The sequence below is a fragment of the Taeniopygia guttata genome, chromosome 3, assembly GCF_048771995.1.
Source record: "Taeniopygia guttata chromosome 3, bTaeGut7.mat, whole genome shotgun sequence".
Classification (NCBI taxonomy): domain Eukaryota; kingdom Metazoa; phylum Chordata; class Aves; order Passeriformes; family Estrildidae; genus Taeniopygia; species Taeniopygia guttata.
The window spans coordinates 53,149,204-53,171,856 of NC_133027.1; the positions used below are offsets into that span (position 1 = coordinate 53,149,204).

The 22,653-nt window shown below is 39.3% G+C and overlaps 1 protein-coding gene across 5 annotated transcripts in view; it reads left to right on the plus strand.

Moving 5' to 3' along the window:
- Positions 1–22,653, plus strand: part of NKAIN2 (sodium/potassium transporting ATPase interacting 2) — a 511,838-nt gene that overhangs the window by 475,718 nt on the left and 13,467 nt on the right. For all 5 annotated transcript variants that reach the window (XM_072926844.1, XM_072926845.1, XM_072926846.1 and 2 more), the window contains one exon: positions 12,668–12,728. In XM_072926844.1, coding sequence (XP_072782945.1) covers positions 12,668–12,728 — 61 coding nt within the window. The remainder of the gene's footprint in view (positions 1–12,667; positions 12,729–22,653) is intronic.

Here is a 22,653-nt window from a genome sequence, read left to right on the forward strand (position 1 = left end):
AGCTCAAAATCAAGTAAATCAATATAAAAATGATGAAAAAAAATGCCATCATCAGGACCTTTATATTTGGTACAAAAACACAATGACCTAAAAAGAATTTGGAGGGATATCTCCAAAAGAACACAGAAGAGTTTTAGGATGGCTCTGTCAGATTCAAGTCAGATGGATGGGGGATCATTATCCAGATTTTGTGTTGAAGTTGAATGAGGTGGCTTGGCTGAATGATCAGCATGAGAAGCTAAAGGATCCCAAGGCAGGCTTTTGTGCTACATGCCATCCTCCAGATAAAATAGACGTCTTCATGAATTATGCAACTAACATGTCTCTGAATACCAGTAGGGCTTCTTGTCTGTTTGCTGCCCACTTATATAAAGTCTTCCTTCGTGTCTACATTGCTGCATGCTGAAGACCACTGTGAAATTCAGAGAAAAGCACCTACTAATTAGGCATGTTAAGCATGAAGTCTAACACCTTGTTGTGGAATTATGTCTTCACTGACAATTTTGCAGAGTTTTCACAAAAAACTTGTGAGCACACAGACTTTCTGGGCACACAAGCAGCCACCTGCCTCTGCAAATCTCCTTTCCATTGCAGAACAGCAGGCCTCAGCAAATCTGAACAAAGGACTGTGAAGTTTGTAAAAGAACTCCACTCTCACAAGCCCAGACTGAGCTCACATATCTCCTCCTTCCTGATCCAAAAGTTTCCACAGGAAAAAAATATCTGGATACACATGCTAAGCGGGAGCGGTCCTTGTCCAAACCAGGCCCCCAGTAATTCAAGCAAAGGGACCAAGACCATCAGATTAGAGCTAAAGTTGTCATTTAGACACTACTTGCAACACTTTTGGAAATTGGATTTTTCTGCCCTAATGAATTTTTTGTGTGAAGGCTTTTGGCATTTTCAACTTAATTTTAACTTATTTCTTTAGTATTATTAATGTAATTGACATGTTTCAGGTTTTTGGGAAACAGAGACCTGCTTATTGGACCTGTATCTGCTCTGGTTCACAGACAACCAAGCAAAGGATCTATTTTATTTTGGTAGTGTATTCATATGTCAAATCTTGCAAATCTTTTATCTCTAATAACTGCTGCCACTCCAATTCCTGTTCACGGAATTTTTGGCTGCTGTTTCTTTTGTCTTAGCATAAAATATTTGGAGGGATTTCAGACTCTGTTTTTCCTCCATTTTCTATAGTTCTGAATTTATTCTGCAATGTCTCTGGCCTTCCACAGGGCTTTCATACCTAATGTGTTATACCTGTACATTTCTGTGTTCATGCTGCAATCTTATGTTCCTACAGATTCATGATTTCTGCTCACTAATACTGTTACTCATTTTCCAAGAACTTCCAAGTATCTTCTATTCAGAAGACAGTGCTAGTGTTTTACTGCCTTAAATGTGAAAAATCAAATAAATCTGAGTTTATGAAATTTATTAGGGCACCAGGGGGAAATACCAATGAAAGGTAGGTCAGCATGCCTCTTTGCACTTGAGTACCTGGTCCCTCTTTCCATCTGGCACTCTTCTTTCCCTCTGACAATGAACTCTAAGCAGCTCTCCAGCACATCATACTCCAAATAATATTTTTCTTCTTCCTTTGCAATATTCTACTGATGTTTCCTAGTAGATACAACTTTGCTGCTGACTAGCATCATGTATCTTGATATTTGAAAATAAACTAGATCATAGAAAACATGACCTCTGACAACCGAATTTTTTTCCTTCTTCTGAGAAGTCTAACTCAACTTTATGCACACTTTCCCTAAAACTCTTCTAAAGATTTCAATTTAAAGTAACTTCTCAATATTTCAATTGAAATTTTCCCACTTATTTCAGGTATATGAGGAACCAGGGGGCAGAAAATCCCTCACTAAAACTTTACCCTATGTTTATTGCTGCTATGCAGCTACACAGCTCAGTGGTCTGCAAAGACAGCTATGGATCTCATTGCACAGTGCTGCACTGTGTTCTCTCATGTCTCTTCAATTAAATTATCTTTCTACCCTTTATTCTGCCAAGTCAATACAGCCAGATGAAATATTTTTCCATTATGGCAATGAACTGGTGAAGTAGAGGAACCAAACATTTAAAAATAATTTTCTCTCTAACCTTCAGTAGGAAATAATATCTTCTTTCATTTTTCAAAGACTTGGTGCATCTGTTCAAGTGAACAGCAAATTGCTATCTACTAAACATATATTTTTGACAGAAAATTGCAAAAGAAGTGATGCTATAAAAATAAAGCATTAACATTAAAAATAAAGCATTAACACTTGCTGATATTCTGCAGAGTATTATTACAGTGCAGAGTATTATTATTATATATAACAACATAGAATAGTATAAGTAGCTATAGAACTTTTCATGTCTTCCATGCAAAAACTTAAACCAAAAGTCATAACATTTACAGGAACTTTGCAATGCCCTGGAAAAACAGGCACCTTTATCTCAATGTTACAGATCTTGTGAGGGAAAAAAAAAAAAAAAAATTACTAAAATGTGGTTGGTTGTGTTGTTTTGATATTCATGTTAGGGATCTGCATCACAGAAGAGAGACTTTCTGGAGGCAAGAAAAACAGAGTATTTTCAGGGACAAAGAAGAAACACAGCTGCTGTACCAGCATGGTGGCTGCCTGTGTGCACTTGTCAGAGCAGAAGGAAAAGGTCTATGGCTTTTGCTCTCAATTCATGCAGTCCATTGCCAGTGTGCAGGCTCGATGGAGACTGGCCTTCTCTGTTCGTGCAGGAGCTTTCCCTCGCCTCTCCTGCTGGGGCCAAGGCAACCTAATCTGCCACTAGATGGGCTGCCCTGAGTGACCCATGCCCGAAACAGGTGACAGCTGCAGCCTGCACCACATGTGGCTTAAAGAAAACACAAACCTCGCATTTATCATAGAGACCAACATGTCAAAGTACTGCTGCCACTTGTGCTCTTCCTACCAAGCAGCTTCTGCATCAGCACGTTAAACAGCCTGTTACTGAAACCTAAGGAAGGGATGTGTGCTGTGTTACTGAGAGCCACACAGGTCTTCAGAGCTTCAAGTTGGTGATCACTGCTTTAGAGACAAATGTGCCCAGTTCAGATGAAACATTTATTTTTAAATGGGCATCTGATGTCTGCCAATGGCAGAGGTCTAATTCAGACTTCCTTGATCACTGTGGCTGGCACAGTCCCAGGTACTGCATTATATTAACAAGGTTCATAAACTGTCAGAGATATAACTCATCCACTAAACTCTCTGCAATGAGGCACAGACTCTGAGGACATGGCCTTTCCGAGAATGTTCTCTCTTTGTAATTCATCATTCCCCCGAAATGCCTCATGTGATATGATGTTACTGGAATCTTCAGCTAAAAGGTTCAATTTTTTTTTTTTTTTTTTTTTTTTTGGTCACACATAGAGCAGAATGTATTTCATATGTACTCTGCCACCCCAGGTGGTGACTGGGGTGTCTGCCATCAAACTATTTCCATTCAGAGCAAGGAGATCACTATTTTTCATGCTGAATAAACAAGAGAGTGATCCCCTGCCCTTAAGCAGAAGGTCTGTAAGGGGAAAGGTGCCTTTGACCACAGCATTCAATCTGCTTGGAGTTGTTCTGCTTGGAGCCTCTAGAGCATAATCTCTCTTTGTACCAGCCTAGGCTGCATGGTGTGATATTCATTTAAACTCTCCAGTGGCTCTCCTTTTGCAGGAAGGGTTTTCACAAAGCGCTTTGGCATTTGCTTTTTGAAGCCTGCTTAGCTGATTTTGCTGAATGGAAAAGGTAGCCCTAAAACATGTCTTTTATTATAGTTTTCAAAGGTGGAAAAATCCTGCAGTAGGGTAATGCTGAGAGGAAAAATAACATTGAAACATTAGCTGAGTTCAGTTACTTTAAACATTAGACACCACAGGAAGAGGTTTTATTGACTTTGAAACCCCCCTGACACTTGATACTGTTATATTGTGCACCTGGAGCAAAATGTTTGTGCTAAGCAATGCATTTGCTGGATGTATGGACACTAAGGAGATGGAATGATGTGGAGCACCCTGTGCACGCTGCTTTGTACCTTCCTGAGATACCTCTGTTTCTTTACTCCAGAGCATAAGGCTTAAGGGAATTATTCAGTTAAGATACATTCATTCATCCTCATCTTCCTTACATGCATTGCCAGAGACAGAGGCTGTCCTGTCAGATATCCCACTTTTTCATATTGTGCACAGGTACAAACAGCCAGGAGTCTCAGGCAAAGCCTCTGCCTGACAGTCACCTTCCTGGCAGCTCTGCTGCTGCTGGCACTGTCGAGGAGATCTGTCGATTCCTCTGCTACTAGTCCACAATTCCCACTGAGCTGCTGAATAACTATTACTGTATTTTGATAATCCATCAGCGTTCAGGTTTCATAAGTTCAAACCCTATTCATCTTGATCACACTCTCTAAAGCTGTTCCTGTGAATGCCTTATTTGTTTTTCTTTCCGTGTGTTAAAGTAATGAGCCTGACTATTCAGGCTGCTGAAGAGCTGCTTCAGCTGAGCTGTGCACTTTGCATACCGTGCATCCGTCTGCCTCGTCAGCACCACCATCACCAGCTGTTATAGGAACACTTTGATCAGAGTACTATTAGGCTGCTACAGCATAACCACCACCATGAAGTCAGCGCGGTGCAAAAGCTGTCACGTTCCACGAAGTTTCGCGACCCTGTGACCATCGTCAGAGCCTTCAAACAAACAGCGATTCATCACAGGGAAAGGAAATATCACAGAGAGAGAGTTGGCTGTTACTGAAAAGTCTCTTACCTCTGATGAAACGTTCTGGCTCTTGTCATTTATGTGACAGCAATGATCTAATTTAATCTAATATGTGATATTGAAGAAGAGAAAATTACCTGCACTTTCTTTCTGAACTTTTACTCTTTACAGTGCTCATGGTTGGCCACAGTCCTGAGAAACTGGCAGACACAACATATTATTCTCCTTCTCATCTTCTACTCACTGGCTTCTGAATGTTTCTCTTTCCCAGATCCAAAGGCCTGGTGTTCACACTCAAAAGATTGAATTTGCCATATGGGTGTCTCAACATGGAGGGATGAATTTTCACTGAACAGAAACTCTCGTATGTGTTTGTTTATCAGAAATTCGAAGCTCTCTTGCACCTTCAAATATTTTCCTCTATACAATCTGCACAAATTTTATTTCTTTTTTTCCTACAGCTCCTCAAAAGAGAGAGTAGCACTATAATCAACTATTTCTTCTAACAGAGTTCAATTTAAAATGCTAGACATTCATTTAGTGGGCTGAAAGGAGTCTGTGGCTTTGTTAGATCTGCAGCATAAAGAACCAATTTTTCTTATCCTAATCCTATGGCTGTCTGAAAAAAGGTGACACACAGTTACACATAATGATAAGAAAAGCTACTGCTGCCAAAGGCAGGAAGATACCAAAGCGAGATGATTAAACCATTCCAAAGCTTTCCCAGAAGACAAGAGGAGGCAAAGGTCCAAAGTTCTTTTCAGAGAAGTTATCATGCTATAAAACCTTCAGAGCAAAGCCCATATAGACACATATACACTTTTGCTTTAATAACCCATTTTTACTATTTACAGAAAAAAATTGGGTGATGTGTGTTTTAAAACCTTTAGTTTTTTGTTTTAGCTTCATTTTTTGGTGTTTTTTTTTTCTGTTGCCAAGAGGACAGAAACAGTTCTGTTTAAAAATAAATAGGATTGGTTTGTGCAATCCACACAACTCTAATGGCTAAATAATTTTTAGAAGAGCAGGCACCATATACAACACACGCTTGACCCCTGTACAATCAAAACTCTGTTCTTACAATGACAAGTTGGGCTACAGACTACACCATGGAAGGAAACAGAGCAATAGACTTTTCCATCTTCAGGACTTCCCGTACACTTAGATTGGATGGAATTAACAAAAATATGTAACCAAAAATCTCCTCTGGCCTTGATGAAGTCAGAAAATGTAAAGTGGAAACAACTCACAAGAGCAAAAAATATAAAATTAAAGTTTAAAATCCAGGTTTAACATATTTTTGGCATCACTAATGCCTTCAGCCTGCACTGAACACTGCACATTTGAGCTGCACCTAGTACCTGCTGAATGCTGGTGGGGATTTTGTTCCTGGCCTCTCAGCCCCATCCTTCCTCTAAGCTGTCACCTGGGGATCTGCACAGGTGAGCCTACCCTCTGTCCAATGAGATGTGCCTGCCTCAGCTTCTTCAGGGAATACAGCAGAATCCTGGCTGGGGCATTTAACCTGTGGGAGCAGGAATGTGAAGTTCAGTGCTAAGCCTGAATCTACAAGATACTCCACAGTTCAGCTAATACAGAGGTCAGCATTAAGTGATCCCCATGTCTACCTTATGTGAGCTGGTAGCCCCTGTACTTTAGGTTACCTTTCAAGTCTGAGGCAGGAAAAAAGGACGTGCTACTTTTTAGCTGTGAGATGAAATCATGGAAAAGTGCCAAATATCATGTGGTTATCAAAAGCATAACTCACTCTGAAATACCTAGGAAGAATGAAGAGTTGTAGAAAGTTTTAGGTCAAAATTGCAGAAAACTCTTGCTAAAGTTTAAACTTTCTAGAAATTTGGGTCAAGCCAAATGTCTGTAATACAGACACAAGTATCTGTTGCTTTCTGCTGTTGTTAAAGGTTTGCACTGCTCTTTTGTGACAAGCCACAGTGCTGTGGTTTTCAGTGCCACTGTAGTCTCTTCAATTCATCAGGTGCAGAAGCTTGCCAGGGAAGATGCTCAGGGAACCCTGAACAAGACAGAACTGCTCTCAAGCACCCAGCAGCATTTCAAACAAAAGCCTTCTAGCAAGTATTCACAGGGATCTTCAAATGCTCATACAAAAAGGAAATCTCTAGAAAACTGAAGAGTCCACTGAGAAATAAAGGAAGAATTTATGTTAAGCACCTTCTAGACAGCTGATATAAAAAAGATTATGATGTACTAGTTGAAATAAATGCAATTTTTATCACACTTCTCTTTTCCAATGTGCCTAGACTTATCTGAATTTATGATTCATGGTTTTACTGTGTCTGCTAAAAAGAAAAAACCAAAAACCTTTGGGACGGAGTTTTCAGCTCAAGAGAGGAAAGAAAAATAATTTGATGACTACACAGGCTAAGAAATTATCATTTTGGATTGCTTTTAAATTTCGTAAGTGCCCACTAGATATTATTGTGGACATGTCAGTTTGACATTTGCTCTTTTAAGTAATTATTTTGTTGTACAGAATAAAACTACTTGGCCATAGTAATGAAATCTTCTTTCTGGACAGTACATAGATAATTAATTCTGTAAAAGAATGACAGCAAGGCCACACAATCTACCTTCCCTATCAGGAATCTGTCCTTACACCAATAGTTTTCCTATTCTCTCCTATTATGATGAAAGAGATTTAAACTTGGAGGAATGACAGGGTTCTCATAATGTTAAATGTAAGTACAAATAAAAGCATACCTCAACAGAGTAGTTTCCATGGAACACAGCTTGAGTTTTATATTAAACCCCAGCAATGATGTTCACTCACTGGTGCAGCACTGCTGAAGGCAGTGAAATCAAGCTTGAAAGGGTTTTTGCAGGGGGCAGCTTTAGAACCCCCATGACACCGACTTAAATCTACAGATATTGAGAGAAAGGTCTCTGCCTCACCTTTCCTGCTAAATAATGAGTATGATTCTTCTGAGAATCAATACACTGGAAGCTTTCTAGACAGTAATTTTCCAGTACTTCAGTTGCTCATAATGTGTATGTGTGTGTGTATATATATATATATATATATATATATATATCAGTATATCTCCAGACTCCAAAAATCCATTTTAAAGAAACATTGCCCCTTAAATGCACATCACCACAAAGTTTTTATGTGTGCAGACCACTGTAAGCTTAAGAAATATGATTAATTTGCACATGGATGGACATGTAACATCGCAGATTCACAATAGAGCATTCCCAGGGCCAGAATTACATCCATGTATTTCTGCCATATTATTGCTTGAACTAGCTTATATTTTGCTTAAGTCTTAAAAGCATAGTTTTTATAGACACTTGCAAAAACCTAATAAAGAAAAGCAAATGCACAAGCCTTAGCTGTTTCAAAGGTACTGAAATATTTTTCCATTAGAAAACACAATAGGTTTGTGGGGTTTAAGTCTAAGGTCCATTTCACTAGATCAAGTATGGTTATAGAATAAAAACATATTCATTCATAGAAACCAAGACTATGTGTTATTTCCACAACCCTTAACTCATTAATCCTCATCTCAAGCCTGCTCCTCACCACACTATCCCAATTAGATCTCCTTCTAGTTTTTGTTTCCTTCTTGCTGTCACTCTTTTGTTTCAAGTTCCCAGATTAATAAACATAACTTGTAGTAATTACCTATGTAGATATTGCTTTAGAAGAGGGAAGTGTGGGACCCTTGACCAGCAATTATGGTTGTTCTATATGATAGCCTTTTTTCCAAGTCTGGTACTCTTTGCAGTGTATAAAAACATTCATCTCCATGAAAGAAGTGAGAAAAAATAGCACAACAGGATTTTAATCAATACGAATTCTGATTAAGTGTGATCACAGCACTTGACATTTTGAGCAAGTCTGGAAGTACACTCACAGTGACTCAGGATCTGCCGAGAGTCTTTAGAGGTGTAACAGAATATCGTTGACTTAGGTGGGAATATTCTACTTTTTTTTTTTCCTTATACAGCTATGATAAGGCAATAATGTGCATTAACTATATTTTGTAGTTAATCTTCTTACCAAAGCTTCAGTAATGCTGTTTTATTGGTGATTTATTTTAGGCTTTGCTTGTCTTCTTTTTTTTTCTTGACGGAAGGAAAATGGTTTTATCAACATGGTTATAGATTTTAAAAACCAAACAAACAAACAAAAACAAATTTTAAAAACACCCCAAAAAATTATTAAGTGTTTGAGATTATTGTTTCTGAAATTAAGGTCATCAGATGCTGTTAAAGTACACCCAGGGAGCTGGTGCAGGCATGGATAATGTGTCACTTTTAGAAAGAGCAGTATTCATTTATACTCTCATATGGACATATCCGGGAAAGTTGTAAAGAACAGGTTTTTTCAAGGTGCAGAAAATGAAGTTCATAAAAACATGTATTTACTAATCACTCTATATAAATGAGCAGGAATGTTGTTAATGGTTCCTTCTCCTCTAGAGGCCCATATTACAGCATTAAAATGTGAGTGGGACAGATGTAGACACCTAAGCTTGATGGGTCTGGGATCCAGAAATGATCTTCTGCTCATTACACCTATTTCTTTTTATCATTGCATGGCTTATAAAAAAAAACAAAGCTCAGTTAATTAAAAAAAAAAAAAAACGTAGGGATGCAAACAACAAGATTTTTCAAGCAACTTTCCCAGTTTTAAAATGATTTTCTGAGACAGTCGGGCTTTTTCTCTTCTTTATCTCTGAGGACTCATTTCCTTCCTTCTTATGTATGACAAAAAACTTTTGGAGCTACTGAATCAGTAAGACTCTGCTCTGTGTAATTCTCATACTGCACTGAGCAATGCTGTGTTTGAGGACGTCCCAGGAATATATTAATCGATGTGACTAACTTCTATCATTTGCTTTGGTTTGGGTTTCTTCTCTCATATTCTTCTCCAGGATGAGGAGTTATTCAGTGTTTTGTTTGGATTTGTTGGGGGTTTTGGGGTATTTTTTTTATACAAAGGTATATTTTGGTATGCTTTTGTTAGAGAGAAAAGGTTAAAGAAGTGCATCTTGCACTATAACAAAGGTGGTAAATTTTGGGAGACCTATCAATCCATGTGGGAATTCATTAAAAATTTTAGTTGACTAAAGTCTCCAAGAAATCTCTGCTATCTGCATAGATAAGCTATATCCTTCTTATGGAAAGTCCTAGTCCACAGCGTGATCTCTATCTTGGGGATCTCTGCAGTTACCACGGGCTCAGGTCTTTGAGTATCATCGAAGTGAAATCTGCCACTTTTGCTTCTGAGCCTCAGCTCGTGGTGTGTGCCCACTGCTGCTGATGTAATTAGAAGGTAAATCTTGAATGATTGTCACTGTATCAGAACAGATAAACTACAAATTACTTGGTTAAAAAAAAAAAAAAAGAGAAGGAAGAAAAAACTAATGTGAGATTCAGATAACAAAATGATTACGTTTACCAAGCAAAGGGTTGGATAAATGTGGGAAAAGGAGAGGTTTCTTTTATGAACTCTGATTATCTCATGGGAAAAAACCCTGACATTTGTACTTAGATCAGAACAATTTGAACTTTAAGGCATTTTTTTAGTCAACAAGCTCATCTGATGAAATGCTGTAGGATTAGCTTATATATCGAAGGAGTTCCCTAGAGATTTAAGCAATGTAACTGAATACAATTAAAAGATCAGTTGTAAACACCATTTGTGATACGTTTGTTTGCTGTACTTTGCAAGATAAGTTCAGTTAATAACACGTGAATTTCTGGTGGTTTACAAGACAGTAAAGTATTGAACTGTAGTGCAAGAAAAGGATTACCAAAGGAGCCTGCTAGAGGGGCAACTATTCAGCTATCTTGGATCTGATGGTCTGTAAAAAGAGAACAGAGAAACTATTAAGCCAAGATTCACATCCAAGAATGGAATCATTTATGAACAACCTTTCTGGGCCTAATTTGTTGCTGAATTAAACCTCAAGTAATGTCATTGAAGTCAATGGGGTTATGCAGGGCATAAGTCAGTGGAGCAAATTAGCCCTCTGTCTTGAAGCCAAGAAACAAAAGGGAAGAGTGATCCAATAAAGGAGAGATGAAATGCTGATATTAGCTGAATGCCACTTCTTGGTACAGCACGTTCTTTTTGTCCAGCAGTGAATATTTCATCCTTCCCAGGTGTAAAATCTTCCCAGCAGCACTGTAAGGCAGATTTATAATAAATGACAAAATTAATTGTTTAGTTCCGTTGTAATGCAGCTTCTGGGCTTCCAACAGGAATTTAAACTGTGAGCAGACAGCACCTATGCTGGCTTCAGTGTGATCTCCAAATCAAGTCTTGATTTCTTTAGGAAAGCCTTGAGGCTGCCCTTTTTTTTTCCCCTTTTGCCATCTCTTACCCATACAGATATTAGAAGATAGCATTTGTGGGTATAGGTAGCTTTCTACATATAAAACTGACAGAAATGCCAGGAATATCTGTGTAAGAGCTGGAATAAACTAGGCATAGTCACTGCCTCAGGTATGAAGGCACGATAAAATAGAATGGATTTGTTTGCATTTAATTTATATATGGGTAATATTAAGGGCTCTAAGAACCCACAATATTGCAGTGATTGTGCATATGCCTCAGATTAATGAAAAAAAAATCCATTTTCATTACCAGCATTCATAATACATGGTCTCTCAAATTTCACTTCTTCTACTGTCCAACCCACTGATTACTCAAACTGAAGTTAAGATCATCATCTCCCTCAGCCGGAGATTATGAGTGTTGCACCATTCACAGAAAGCTCAGTCCTGGCTGAAGCCACCAGGCATTTTTATTATCCATATAATCCATATAAAAAACAAATTCCCTAAGAGTACAGATGGTTTTGCAGCTCATACAAATATCTCTCTGAGGTGGCCTGTGCAGAATAACATTTTGGCAGCACAGCTCACTTTTCACTACACGGAGATCAAATAAGTGGAATTCTTTTGACGTCATACCATGCAAACTTCAGTGATGAGCTACAGGATGAAAAATGATTTCTTGTAATGAAGTAGAGAAAACTCTCCAGGCCTGCATGTAAGGAAGTTGTGTAAAGCGGGTAACATGTGACATGTGTTGCTGCTCCAGTATTTGTTCTTTTAATTCTGGTCTAACTTAACAACAACAGAACTTTTGGAGGGACCAGCAGCTGACTCACATGATACTTGGCCTGTTGCAAGTGTGATATTGGCCATTTATTCCTTTTTTTATTATCATTTGTTTCAGGTGGTACTTCAATAACTGCTCCAGAGTTTCATTTTCTTTAAATCCCATTGCTCCAGTTTACAATTCAATTCTGGACATGCTCTTCAGAGAGGATTGAAGGGAACAAGATACAAATTTGCCAGCTGTTGTGTGAGATGTTGATGCAAACACATCCAGGACTATCCAAAGTGACTTGTAATAAGGCTTGCAGATATGGGAACAAGTTCCATTAATCCACAGCCCTAATTTCAACTGATAAAATATCATTATAAAGCTGGTTTACAAGTGCACTGAATTTGTCCTTGATTTAGTTGGCACAGTTCTGATTTAAAAAAAAAATGTTCTGCTAGAGAGTCAGTTTTTGTTGAATAGCAAATCTGATTTTGACAGAAATATTTACATTTTAAGTAGCTAAAAGCTCAGTCATCCAAATACTCATTCACTTTTCTATTTTTTCAATAATTGTAAAGAAGTCAACTAGGTATTGGAAAAATTTTGGTCAATTTTTGGAAGTTTTATTGAAGGATGTGTTTTTCAATAAAGATGCAGAATTCCCCTATTTCTAATTAAAATTATATAACTATTGTGGAGAATTATCTTTAACTCCTAAAGAAAGTCTGTTAATTTTGTTGTTTCTGTAGTCACTTTTCTAAAGCCATCTCTTGTTTCTCTATGGTATCAGTCTTACATCTAACACTATTACATTTTGTTTCAGCTGGCAGGCTTCATCTATGCCTGTTATGTTGTGAAGTGTATTACTGAAGAAGAGGACAGCTGTAAGTACTAAAGCTTTATTACATACAAAATGAATTATTTTTTTTTTCATCACCTCTCCGCTATGCTGACATCAACCTAAATGCCATGATGACATCAACCTAAATGCCTTATTATACTGTAGCCAGATCATATTTTCTGTGCATCCTTCCTGGTCTAAAATCTGGAAATGTCTGAGAGACAAAGGAGGCAAGAAATACTGGTTTGAATTTACATACACCTTTCATCTGGAAAGATCACTGCAACTCTTTATCTCACAAATTAGCTTAAGACATAAAACAAGGGGGTTTTTGTTGGTTTTTTTTGGGTTTTTTTTTTTTTGTTGGTTAGTTGGTTTTTTTTAAACAAAAAGAAAGAAAAAAAAATCCCAATTAGTAATACAAGTTGTTTTTTTTTTTTTTTTCCTTGCTCCAGGCTGTTATTAACTACTTTCAGAGTAATTGGTTACAACTGAAGTCATAGCTCTTTGTGTCGGCATGTATGTTGTCTTGTAAAAGCAATTCTGGCAAAAAAATAGCTTTAGATCATTGCAGGACTTTAATTTATGAGAGGTTAAACAGTGGAGTTCCTCTTTGGTCCTGCTGCTCCCAGGCTGCACTTACATGAAGTGAAATGATTTCATATAGATGTAGATTTGTGTTTCTTCTGCTTGTTTATATCAATAGAAGCCTGTTGAGCAAAAATTTCTTCTTATTGCATGCTGTAGAGTCAAGCCATTTCATTTTTTTCTCTACTCTAACCTAAATTTTTTTAAAAAGGTCCACTGCAGCATTTCAGTACATCTTGGGATTCATACTAAAGCACTTTAAAAACAAGTATCAGAACTGCATGTAACTTTGATAAAATATACATGAATCCTAGGGAGAGCTCTGCAACAGGAAGCTAAAGGGTTTTTATTTGATTGAGAGCACTGCTAGAGCTGGCGGGGGTTCCTTTGTGTGTTCTCCTGCGTGGAAAATAGCTACAACCCTGTAATCTATTGGCAATACAGTGTCACTGTGAACCATCAAGGGGAGATTTAATGCTGAAATCAAACCACCACACTTTGGAGGTCATTTTGACTATGCTCATTTCAGTTGTCTTTGTGTTTCTGTAGAAGTGAGGAAGGTATAAAGAGTACAAAGGGTTTGGGAAGCTGTGTGGAACAGGGGTATGTCACAAATAGACTTTTCTGTTTAAGGAAGTACTCAGTCATATGTATTTTCTCCTGCTTTCTCATTAAGTGCATTCATTACCCACAGAGCTGGAGGAGAGTTATTCCTTGTCCCCCAAAATGAAATCCCATTCAATACTGTTCTGACCTCTCTTCTAAAGGCTGAAATATTTTTTTCACTATTCTGTAATGCTTTAGGGCATGATATAAGTAAAAAGCGAAAAAGGGACTTGAGACTTGGCTCACCAATCAAGTGTAGAAGTCAGAGAACATTTGAGAGACATCCCCCATTGTTCATACAGTGGCATTCCTGGCAGCAAAGTGCCATGGCCAATATGGTATTGTTTTCTTCTCTCTGTACCAAGAGCTCCCTGTTGTTCAGCAGCCACAGACTGTCATGCTTCTTTGAACATTTTCTTGCCATCACCTTGACTATTTTGTCATTATTTTTGTCATTTAGATTTCATTACTACTTTGTACACCCCAACCAGGTCTCCTCATCCAGTCAAAGAGCATCTCACCCATCTGCCAGCACCTCTCTGAGGCACCAGGGTGAACTCCCACCCAGTGCAATGAATCCAGCACAAGCTCAGGTGCTGCAGCTTTCCCTCTGCTGAGGTTTGGAAGCTTGGCTGGCAAAAAAGGGAAAGGGAACTTCTGTGGCTGAGTTGTGTCAACAGTGTAATAATGCTCAGATTGGATCTGGCCCCTCAAGGTATTGCAAACTTAAAACAGCTTTAGTTTCTACTGAGAGGCCACATGAAGTAGCAAGAATGATTCTAGTTGTCTCTCTGCTCAGACATCCACTCTGCCACATACCAAGCGTTCACTGCGACAGCCAGGGCCTGCAGTCAATACAAATACTCCTGTTTAGGTTTAATTTAAAATTATATTATTTTCTTAGATACATTTTCTCACTTTTTCCATCCCTTTTGGCAACACATACATCTATCATGCTCTTCTGAGAAGTGTATCCCTTATGGATATCATGTTATTTAGCATTTATAAGGATAAACGTATTGGGTCATACCAAAGTGTCATTTAGCCACAAATCCCATCTGATGAGACAGAACCAATACAAAAAGTCTTTGCTTTTCATGATGGACAAAGTGAACACCCATACACTCAATTCCATTTCTTCTGCTTTGCTAATGGGTCATGGGAACAGCAGCAGTCCAGAAGAGGAGCAAAAGAGGCAGAAACACTGAACCTGGCAGAACTGAGCAGCAAGGCATAAGACTGGAGAAAAACCCATGCAACATCCAAGAGCAAAACCTTGGCATTTTCCAGATTTTAACCAGATGAAGATACTGACACTGCTCTGGAGTATAGAACATGTCTCATCTCCTGCTGGCATGGAGTCTCAACTGTAAAAACACAGTCAAGTTGCTCTTAAGCTGCTTCAGCTGATTTAGCTTTGCTCTCAGAGTAATTAGAACAAGCTGAAAGAATTACTATTTCTCCATTCTTTATGCAGATTTTATTAAGAGAATAAATGAGGGTAGTATTAAGCAAACATTTCACGAAGATTAACCTCACTAAAGGATTAGGAATGGAACAATACAGTGATCAAATCATGGTCATAACTACGACTGAATCAGCAAGTCTAGAGGTTTTAATTACCCACACATGAAATAAATCCAGCCACAGGCCCCCTAAATCAAAGCTCAAGTCTGTGCTATCTTTCATGAGAACAATCTGCTTTGGGTTAATTCTGCACCAAAGATTAAAGAGGAAGTCACTTTCTCTCCTGGTGCAGTCCCAGAAGCGCTCTAACATCCGGTGCCCCAGAGTCAAACTGCAGCATCCGTGTTTAAGGAGCAGACAAGAGCAGCTTTTCCATGGCTGCTTCTCTCAGTGGAGGTTTGCCACTCCCAAACATTTTCCCTGTGGCTGCATAAGAAGGAGGAACTCTGAAGTGCCTCAAGTCTTTTTCTGGGAAAGACAAGGGAGGATGGGTTCCCAGCAGCACTGCTGCCAGCTCCACACTCTCCTCTTCACCACTGCCATTGGATTGCCTAAGCCATTGCCATTTTAGCTCATTAGCATCATTAGCTGCAGCAATTAAAAATAAACCATGAAAATGTCAGCAACAACCATTACTTGGAGGCATTCAATGACTGTGAACTTCTTGGAGCTCCTCATTTGTCTCCCAAAATCATGTTAAGCCTGCATTTTTGAAAGGCTGCACATTCTTTTTAATAACATCGAAATGTTCCTTTAATGTGCATTTGCTCACTAGCAATTTGGCTCCCTGCTACAAGCTACTACTGCCTTACTAAAAGCAAATTCAATGTATTTCTGAGAACTTCATTAACTGTATAAACATTTTGTGGGGAACACTGGAATATAAGCAGTCAAGCAGCATCCTCCCAGGGCTTTTTATCTCTAAGCAATTAAGAAAGAAACCTGGGTTACTGAAATGAGAATTCTGCACTTGCCTTACAGGTTCTGTTGAGAGTAAGGAGACTTGCTTGTTATTAGAGGGACAGCTTTGGCTAGGAATGAATCCCAGCTCAGAGAAAAATCTCTAATTTAGTCTGTGTCTCAGAGTAAAATCCTAACCTAGAAGGCTCTCTTGCTGACCCAGAGAGGGAGCAGAAATAGTGTTTACCTACTATTAGGCAATGGCAAGGCAATCAGAGAATAAGTATGGCCCTTTTGAATGTTCCCTTGTGTACCATGAGGTACAACCTTTGCACCGTCTGATGCTAGCAGGGATCCAACCTGCACATGCACTTTCTTCTTTTTTTTCTGGCATTGTTTCCAGTTAAACTGCAAAGCAAAAGAAATTGAAACTTTGTCTAGAAGATTTTTGCTGCATATTCCCTGGAACCCTGCTACTGGGGATGTCTTGGCATAGAAGTGAAGCTCAATATAACCCTTTAAAATTATTTCACTTCTCCCCTTTCAGTAAAAATTTGAATTAAAGTCTCCATTTGAATTACTGAAAATGTTCAGCAAGACAGCAATAGCCTAGATAGGAAATATCTTCTGGTGAGCAATACAGTATCATGTGCCAATAAACTTGGTGACAAACAACAGTCCACTCTGGGATCTTAGGCCTGACCTGGGAAGTACAAAAAGTGATAACAAAGATTTTCTTTTAAAAGACAATATTAAATTAATTATATGTGAGAGATGTGAAATTTTGACATGCATATGGGATAGATAGAAAAACAGTTTCTTTTTATATCTGTTACAGGCAACCTTCCACCTTTGGGCAGGTTGTTTAACCTCTCCATACTTCTGTTTCCCATATTTAAAATGGGAAATAATTACAGGGACAAACTCACAGGTGTGTTGCTTCGTAACTTTGAGCGTCTGGGATGAAAGGCACTATTGAAGTGCAGAATATGCTCAGGTATCACTTTATTTCTGTGCCAAATGCTTTTCACAATCTGCTTAGTGAGACATTACAGAGAAATAATACCTCAGCTTCCATTTCTGCTTAAAAAAAAATCTCTAAAACAAAGAGAAAGAGAAACTGGTAGCAAATATTAAAGTATTAATTCTGCTTCTTTGTTTCCCATCTAAAATTTGTGGTTCCCTGAAATTCTTGACAGTAATTTGCTGTTCATGGACTTCCTTAGCCACAAGAAGTCTAGCTGTATTTAGTTTCCCACAATGGTCTTTTCTTCCTGGAAGTGTCCAACTATGTTTGAACCAAGAAAGGTTATATAAAACAGACTCCTGAGAAAAGGAGATCCAATAACTCAGCTACACACTTCGCTAGTTTTGCACCTACCATTTGTGTAGTGTGTTCTGAGTCTTTCTCTGGAAAACACCAGTGATTCCATTTTCACCTTTTCCATGCTGTCATAGGCGGCATCCATCTCACACTCCTACAGCCACATGTAAGTAGTCCTGCAGCCTAAATTAACAATCAAGATTTCCACCACAGTCAGTGAAAGCTTTGGGATATAAACCCAAAGAGCAATCTGCCCTATCTGTGGTAGACACCTCTCTCACAACAGGGGGAATCACTGGTCTAACTCATTTGGTTGGTGCTAGGGACAGCTTAGACAGCCTGCAGAGACAGCACAGCAACAAATAATAATAGGAATAAATAAAAGCCAGTATTTAAAACACAGTTCTCCAAACTGCTGAACAGGTCATTATGAATGGGAATGCAAGGAATACACTACAGTTTTGAAGCTTCAGCTTGTTTTTCTCAGCTGCGCTCTTCAATCTACAGCCTGCAGCTCAATTAGAGGCTTCTTACATTTGCTTGTTTCACTTAGTGTGGTGACTGCTACATGATCTAAGTAAACCAGAGGGAAGAATATGGGATGCCTTTGGCTGTCAGGATGCTGATAGAAGAGTGGAGGGAGAGAAGCCTTTGAAATCCCAAGGCGCTATTTCATGTTTGTCATGTTAAGGACAGCTGCCTTGGAGAGCCATGGTGCCATCAGGAACACTTAGGAAATTCCCTGACATGCCTGTACAACATCAATCTTTTGCACATATCAATAGCTGGTTCCTGTGCTATTATTTACAGCCATGTGCTGTCTTGGAGGGGGCCCCTGACAGAGCAGAAGGCTGGTGTTGAGCGTCTCGCTCTCCCTGGCACAGAGCACAGGCAATCTTTGCCCCCTTAGGCGTGCTCGCGCTTCCGAGGCACAGGCTGAAAACGTCTGAGCTGCCGAGTGCGAGGCTGAAGCACAGGGGAACACGTTCATGGCAGGAAGATATGACAAGTGAAACCCGCTGCATTTGAGATGCAAATGGACCTGAGCAGTCCAAGGTGTCACAGGGCTTGGCAGACATTACACAGCCCGCTCTGTGATCATTTGGCACAGCACTGCAGAGGGAAACAAACTTAAAAGCTCAGAGGAGGTGCAGTTTGTTTAAATAATGGCAAGTAATTAGTCTGAAGACAAAATCAGTGATGGCATTTTATAATTACAATTAATTTAAAGGTTAATTTCCTTTGGTGCTAAAGTCTTATTTAAAACATTTACCAGGAAGGGAAATTAGGATGTTACTATCTAGATGCATAGAATGCTTCTGGGAATCCATGCCTATTATCACTAGAAAATTAGGTTAGACTCAAAGTGGGAATTTCAATTCATTTTAGTGTATAATAGATGGTGGTCAGGGCCTTGAGTCAGAAGGGTTGCTCAGGGTAGACTGTATGATTTGCATTTTCTTTGTTTGTGGGATTAATTGCAAATGTTTCCAACAAAAGGGCTGGGTTTATACATGAACAAGCTTGACATGAAAAGAAAATTGGTTATGGATTGCTGCCTTCCTAACTAATAAAGCTGATGTTCAAGGAATCCCTAGGAGATAGGGTTGTGGTATGAGACAAATATATAAATAAAATCACACAAGGGAAAATGGTGGCATTGCTAGCTTCATCTATGATAATTTCTTTTCTCCTTCGCTTGTCTTCCCTGCCACTCCCCTTGCATCCATCACCATCTCCTGTGGGGATTGTCAACCCCAAGTTTAAAAATGTCTAAATAATGTAATGTAAAGCTTGAAGGAAGTAACATTTCCATTCCAGCAGCTTATGACAATGCTGCTTAATAAAATCTGCTTAATAAAATCAATGCATTGTAACAGCCAGGGAAATATATTTACCTTACATATTTTTTTTTTAACTATAGACAACACAATTTTTATCTATTCAAGAATGATGTTGCAGAAGTGTTGGAGAAGATCTGCACATGTCAATAGTGAATGAACTACTAATGCCTTTTTTTTTTTTTAAGAAAGATGCATTTCATTCCCAACCATTGGGAAAATATTCCTCATCATTAATAATTTCTTTCAGGAGAGGAACACAAAGGCATTCAGACCATGAAACAATGTCCCAAGCAGTTGTGTCAAGCCAGTAGCAGAAATGAGGTAGTAGCTAGTGACGGTTCTGATAACAAAAGCTACAGATCATTTGAAGCAATGCTCAGGTTGTTGATGCAGCTGGATAGTGTGTGGTCTTCCTGGACATGGAAATATTGAAAAATAGACAAAGCTCATACTCAAAATCATAAAAAAATTAACAAAACCTGAAACTCTCCACAAGCTGAAAATAGCATGAAAATACTTCCAGGCATGTTTTGTTCTGGTGCTGGTGAAAGACTCCTTTTCAACATCAGTCCTTACCTGTTACTTTGCACTGAACATGAGGGGCTGTCTTTGAAAGACCCTCCAATGGGGAGCATCTCCTCTGTCATCCCCTGAGGCAGAGGAGAGGCAGCTTGGATTCTGAAGAGGAACAGCCTGCAAGTGGCCATGTGGGGCTGCTGCCTCTCTTCCCCACCCTGGTTTCCCACCCTTTGAGGGCAGCTGGCTGCCTTCTTAGAGTTTCAGCCAAAATTAGTGGGTGAACAGCAGGTCCTGGCCATCCCAGCTCACCCCAGGCTGATAGATAGCAGTTTTCAGAGGACTAGTGATGAGCTGCTGTGGGTGGACCAGACTAATTAATTATTTCCAGTGGCCCTAAGAAGGACACCTGCCCACAGCCTTAGTGTCCTTCCTGCTGAGACTGTCAGTGTGAGTTCCTTGGAGTTTCCTACATGCCATGAACATAGCTTTTGTACTAAATTATTTTTATCAGCACGACTCCTGTTAAAGGTTTCCTTATTGCTTTTCCTTTCAAATATCTAGATAGGTCTTCATTAGCATTGGATTGTTAACTTTCATAGATTTGGGCCTTAATTCTCCCCTTTGTTGCACCTACTAATGACTCTTTTTCTCATTTATTAGTGTGGCAGTCACACTTGGAGGCCATTGCCCCAGGCGTTTTCTTTTTCCTTCTTTTTTTCTTTTTCTTCTCTTTATTGCTTGCCCCTAGCAGTGATCTGGCTAAGAACAATTTTTCCTAACGACTCATTTGATAACTTCTACAATAATTCAGTCTACCACATATTTAATTCTTAGAATGACTTGTCAGTCAAAATCTATATTGCAAGGCTCTATTTTTTTGCACAGCACTTAGCGATGAAAATTTGAAAGCAAATGGCTATTATCCAGCAATGTTCAGGTCTATCTAGTTTAGAAAAATATGTTATTCAGACTATGATTGTTCTCTCAGCTTATTATTGTTCTCCTGTTCTCTTAGCATATTATTGTTCTCTCATTCTCTTAGCTGAGTGGAGGTCTTTTATTGATTCTTTCTTTAATAAGCATCAGACAAGCCCCTCTGCAAGTTTATAGACAATCCTTGCAAAGCCTTGCAGAGGTCAAGCAGCAACCATGTTTCCAGGTGTACAGGTTGGCAGGTGGCTTGCTGTATTTTTCAGGTATAAAAGGCAGTGCTGACCATTTCAGTTCAGCATTTCTCATTGCTGCAGCTACACTCCAGTTGTTTCCGCCTGGCCTTTGGTCCTTATTCCTGCTTGCCTTATCTCTGATCCCAATTTCTGCCTTCAGCTACTGAAGACTTGCTCATGCCTCCCAGCCCTTGCTTGGTTATTCCTGACTGCTTTCATCCTGGCTCCTTTCTGCGCAGCAAGGACCTTGGTTCTCATCCTCTCAATGTCGTTCCCACTGTTGGCCAGCCCTGCCTTGCAGAGGCCTTGCTCCAGACCATGGTCTTCCTCATGTCATGGTCATGGTCCAAGAATCTGCTACCAACCAGACACCTTCTCCACCTGAAAATCTGAGACAAATTGTGACTTTGGTCTAATTTTTTGGTCTAATTTCTGGACCCACAGCACCATTCATCTTGGTATTTTCTTCTGGGTACATCTGGAAAGCAATATCTGCATACCTGTTGCTCCCTAATTATAAGGAGCAGCAGGCAGAGATCTCTGCCTGTATTTCTGTGAGGGTGGAAACACCAGATCATGTTTATTAGACTTCACAGACCTGAGTACCTCCCCACCCTTACATCTTGTCTCAAAAGAGTTGATAAAAGACTCAGCCAGAGGATCAGCAGAAACAGAATAAGATGCTGCCTTACACCAACAAGAAACACAGTAAGAGAAGAAAAAAGTGGAGGACAAGGCCCTGTGAAGCAAAAAATTACTGAATAATTTTTATTATTATACAAGTAAACATCATGAAAATAGTGGCAGTGGAGCAAAGTCTGATCTGAGAAACTCCATCAAAATTTGTGTAAGGGCTTCAGCTCCAGTGGCCATCGTAGAGCTCACAAGTGCCATGAGGTTACAGTTTCAAAATCTGAGGTTTTATATTCACCTTGCAAATGGCTGAGCTGAGAGCACTCACAGGCCCTTCATTACTGACTGCTTGGCAGAAATGCTGTTCACTGCGCCACAAAAACTGGACCTCATGTCCAAGTCCTTGTGCCATTTCTGAATCCTCCTGTGACAGTAGAAAGAGCACAGCCTCATGTGCTGGCAGATGTCTCCTTCCCCATGTTTCCCTGGTGTTTGGCTCTGCTGTGGTTTGAGAGCCTAAATCACTGTGTACTCAGCACAAAGACCAATAATGTTTGATTATCATTGTAAACAAACTTTATGGAGATCACATTCAAGCAAATCTCCTCCTGTGTGCTATTTAGTGGAACAGCCACCAGACCATGCTCACAGCATAAAAAGGGAGCAGCACTGAATTGTTTGGAAATGTCTTCACCAAACGGAGAGCTGGGTAGCAGGATACTGGCAAAGCTGCAAGAGCAAAGGTGTCCCCATATGTTCTTTTATATTTTTGCCCCATATGTTGTTTCCAAGGTATTAAAATGAAACTTAATTTTACTCCCCTCCATTTATATTTTTTTTCTAAATTTGGCCAGTTTTTAGCTACTGCTATTTGTGCACAGCTCCCTCTTGCCTCACGTACTCACTTCTAGCTGTACTTTG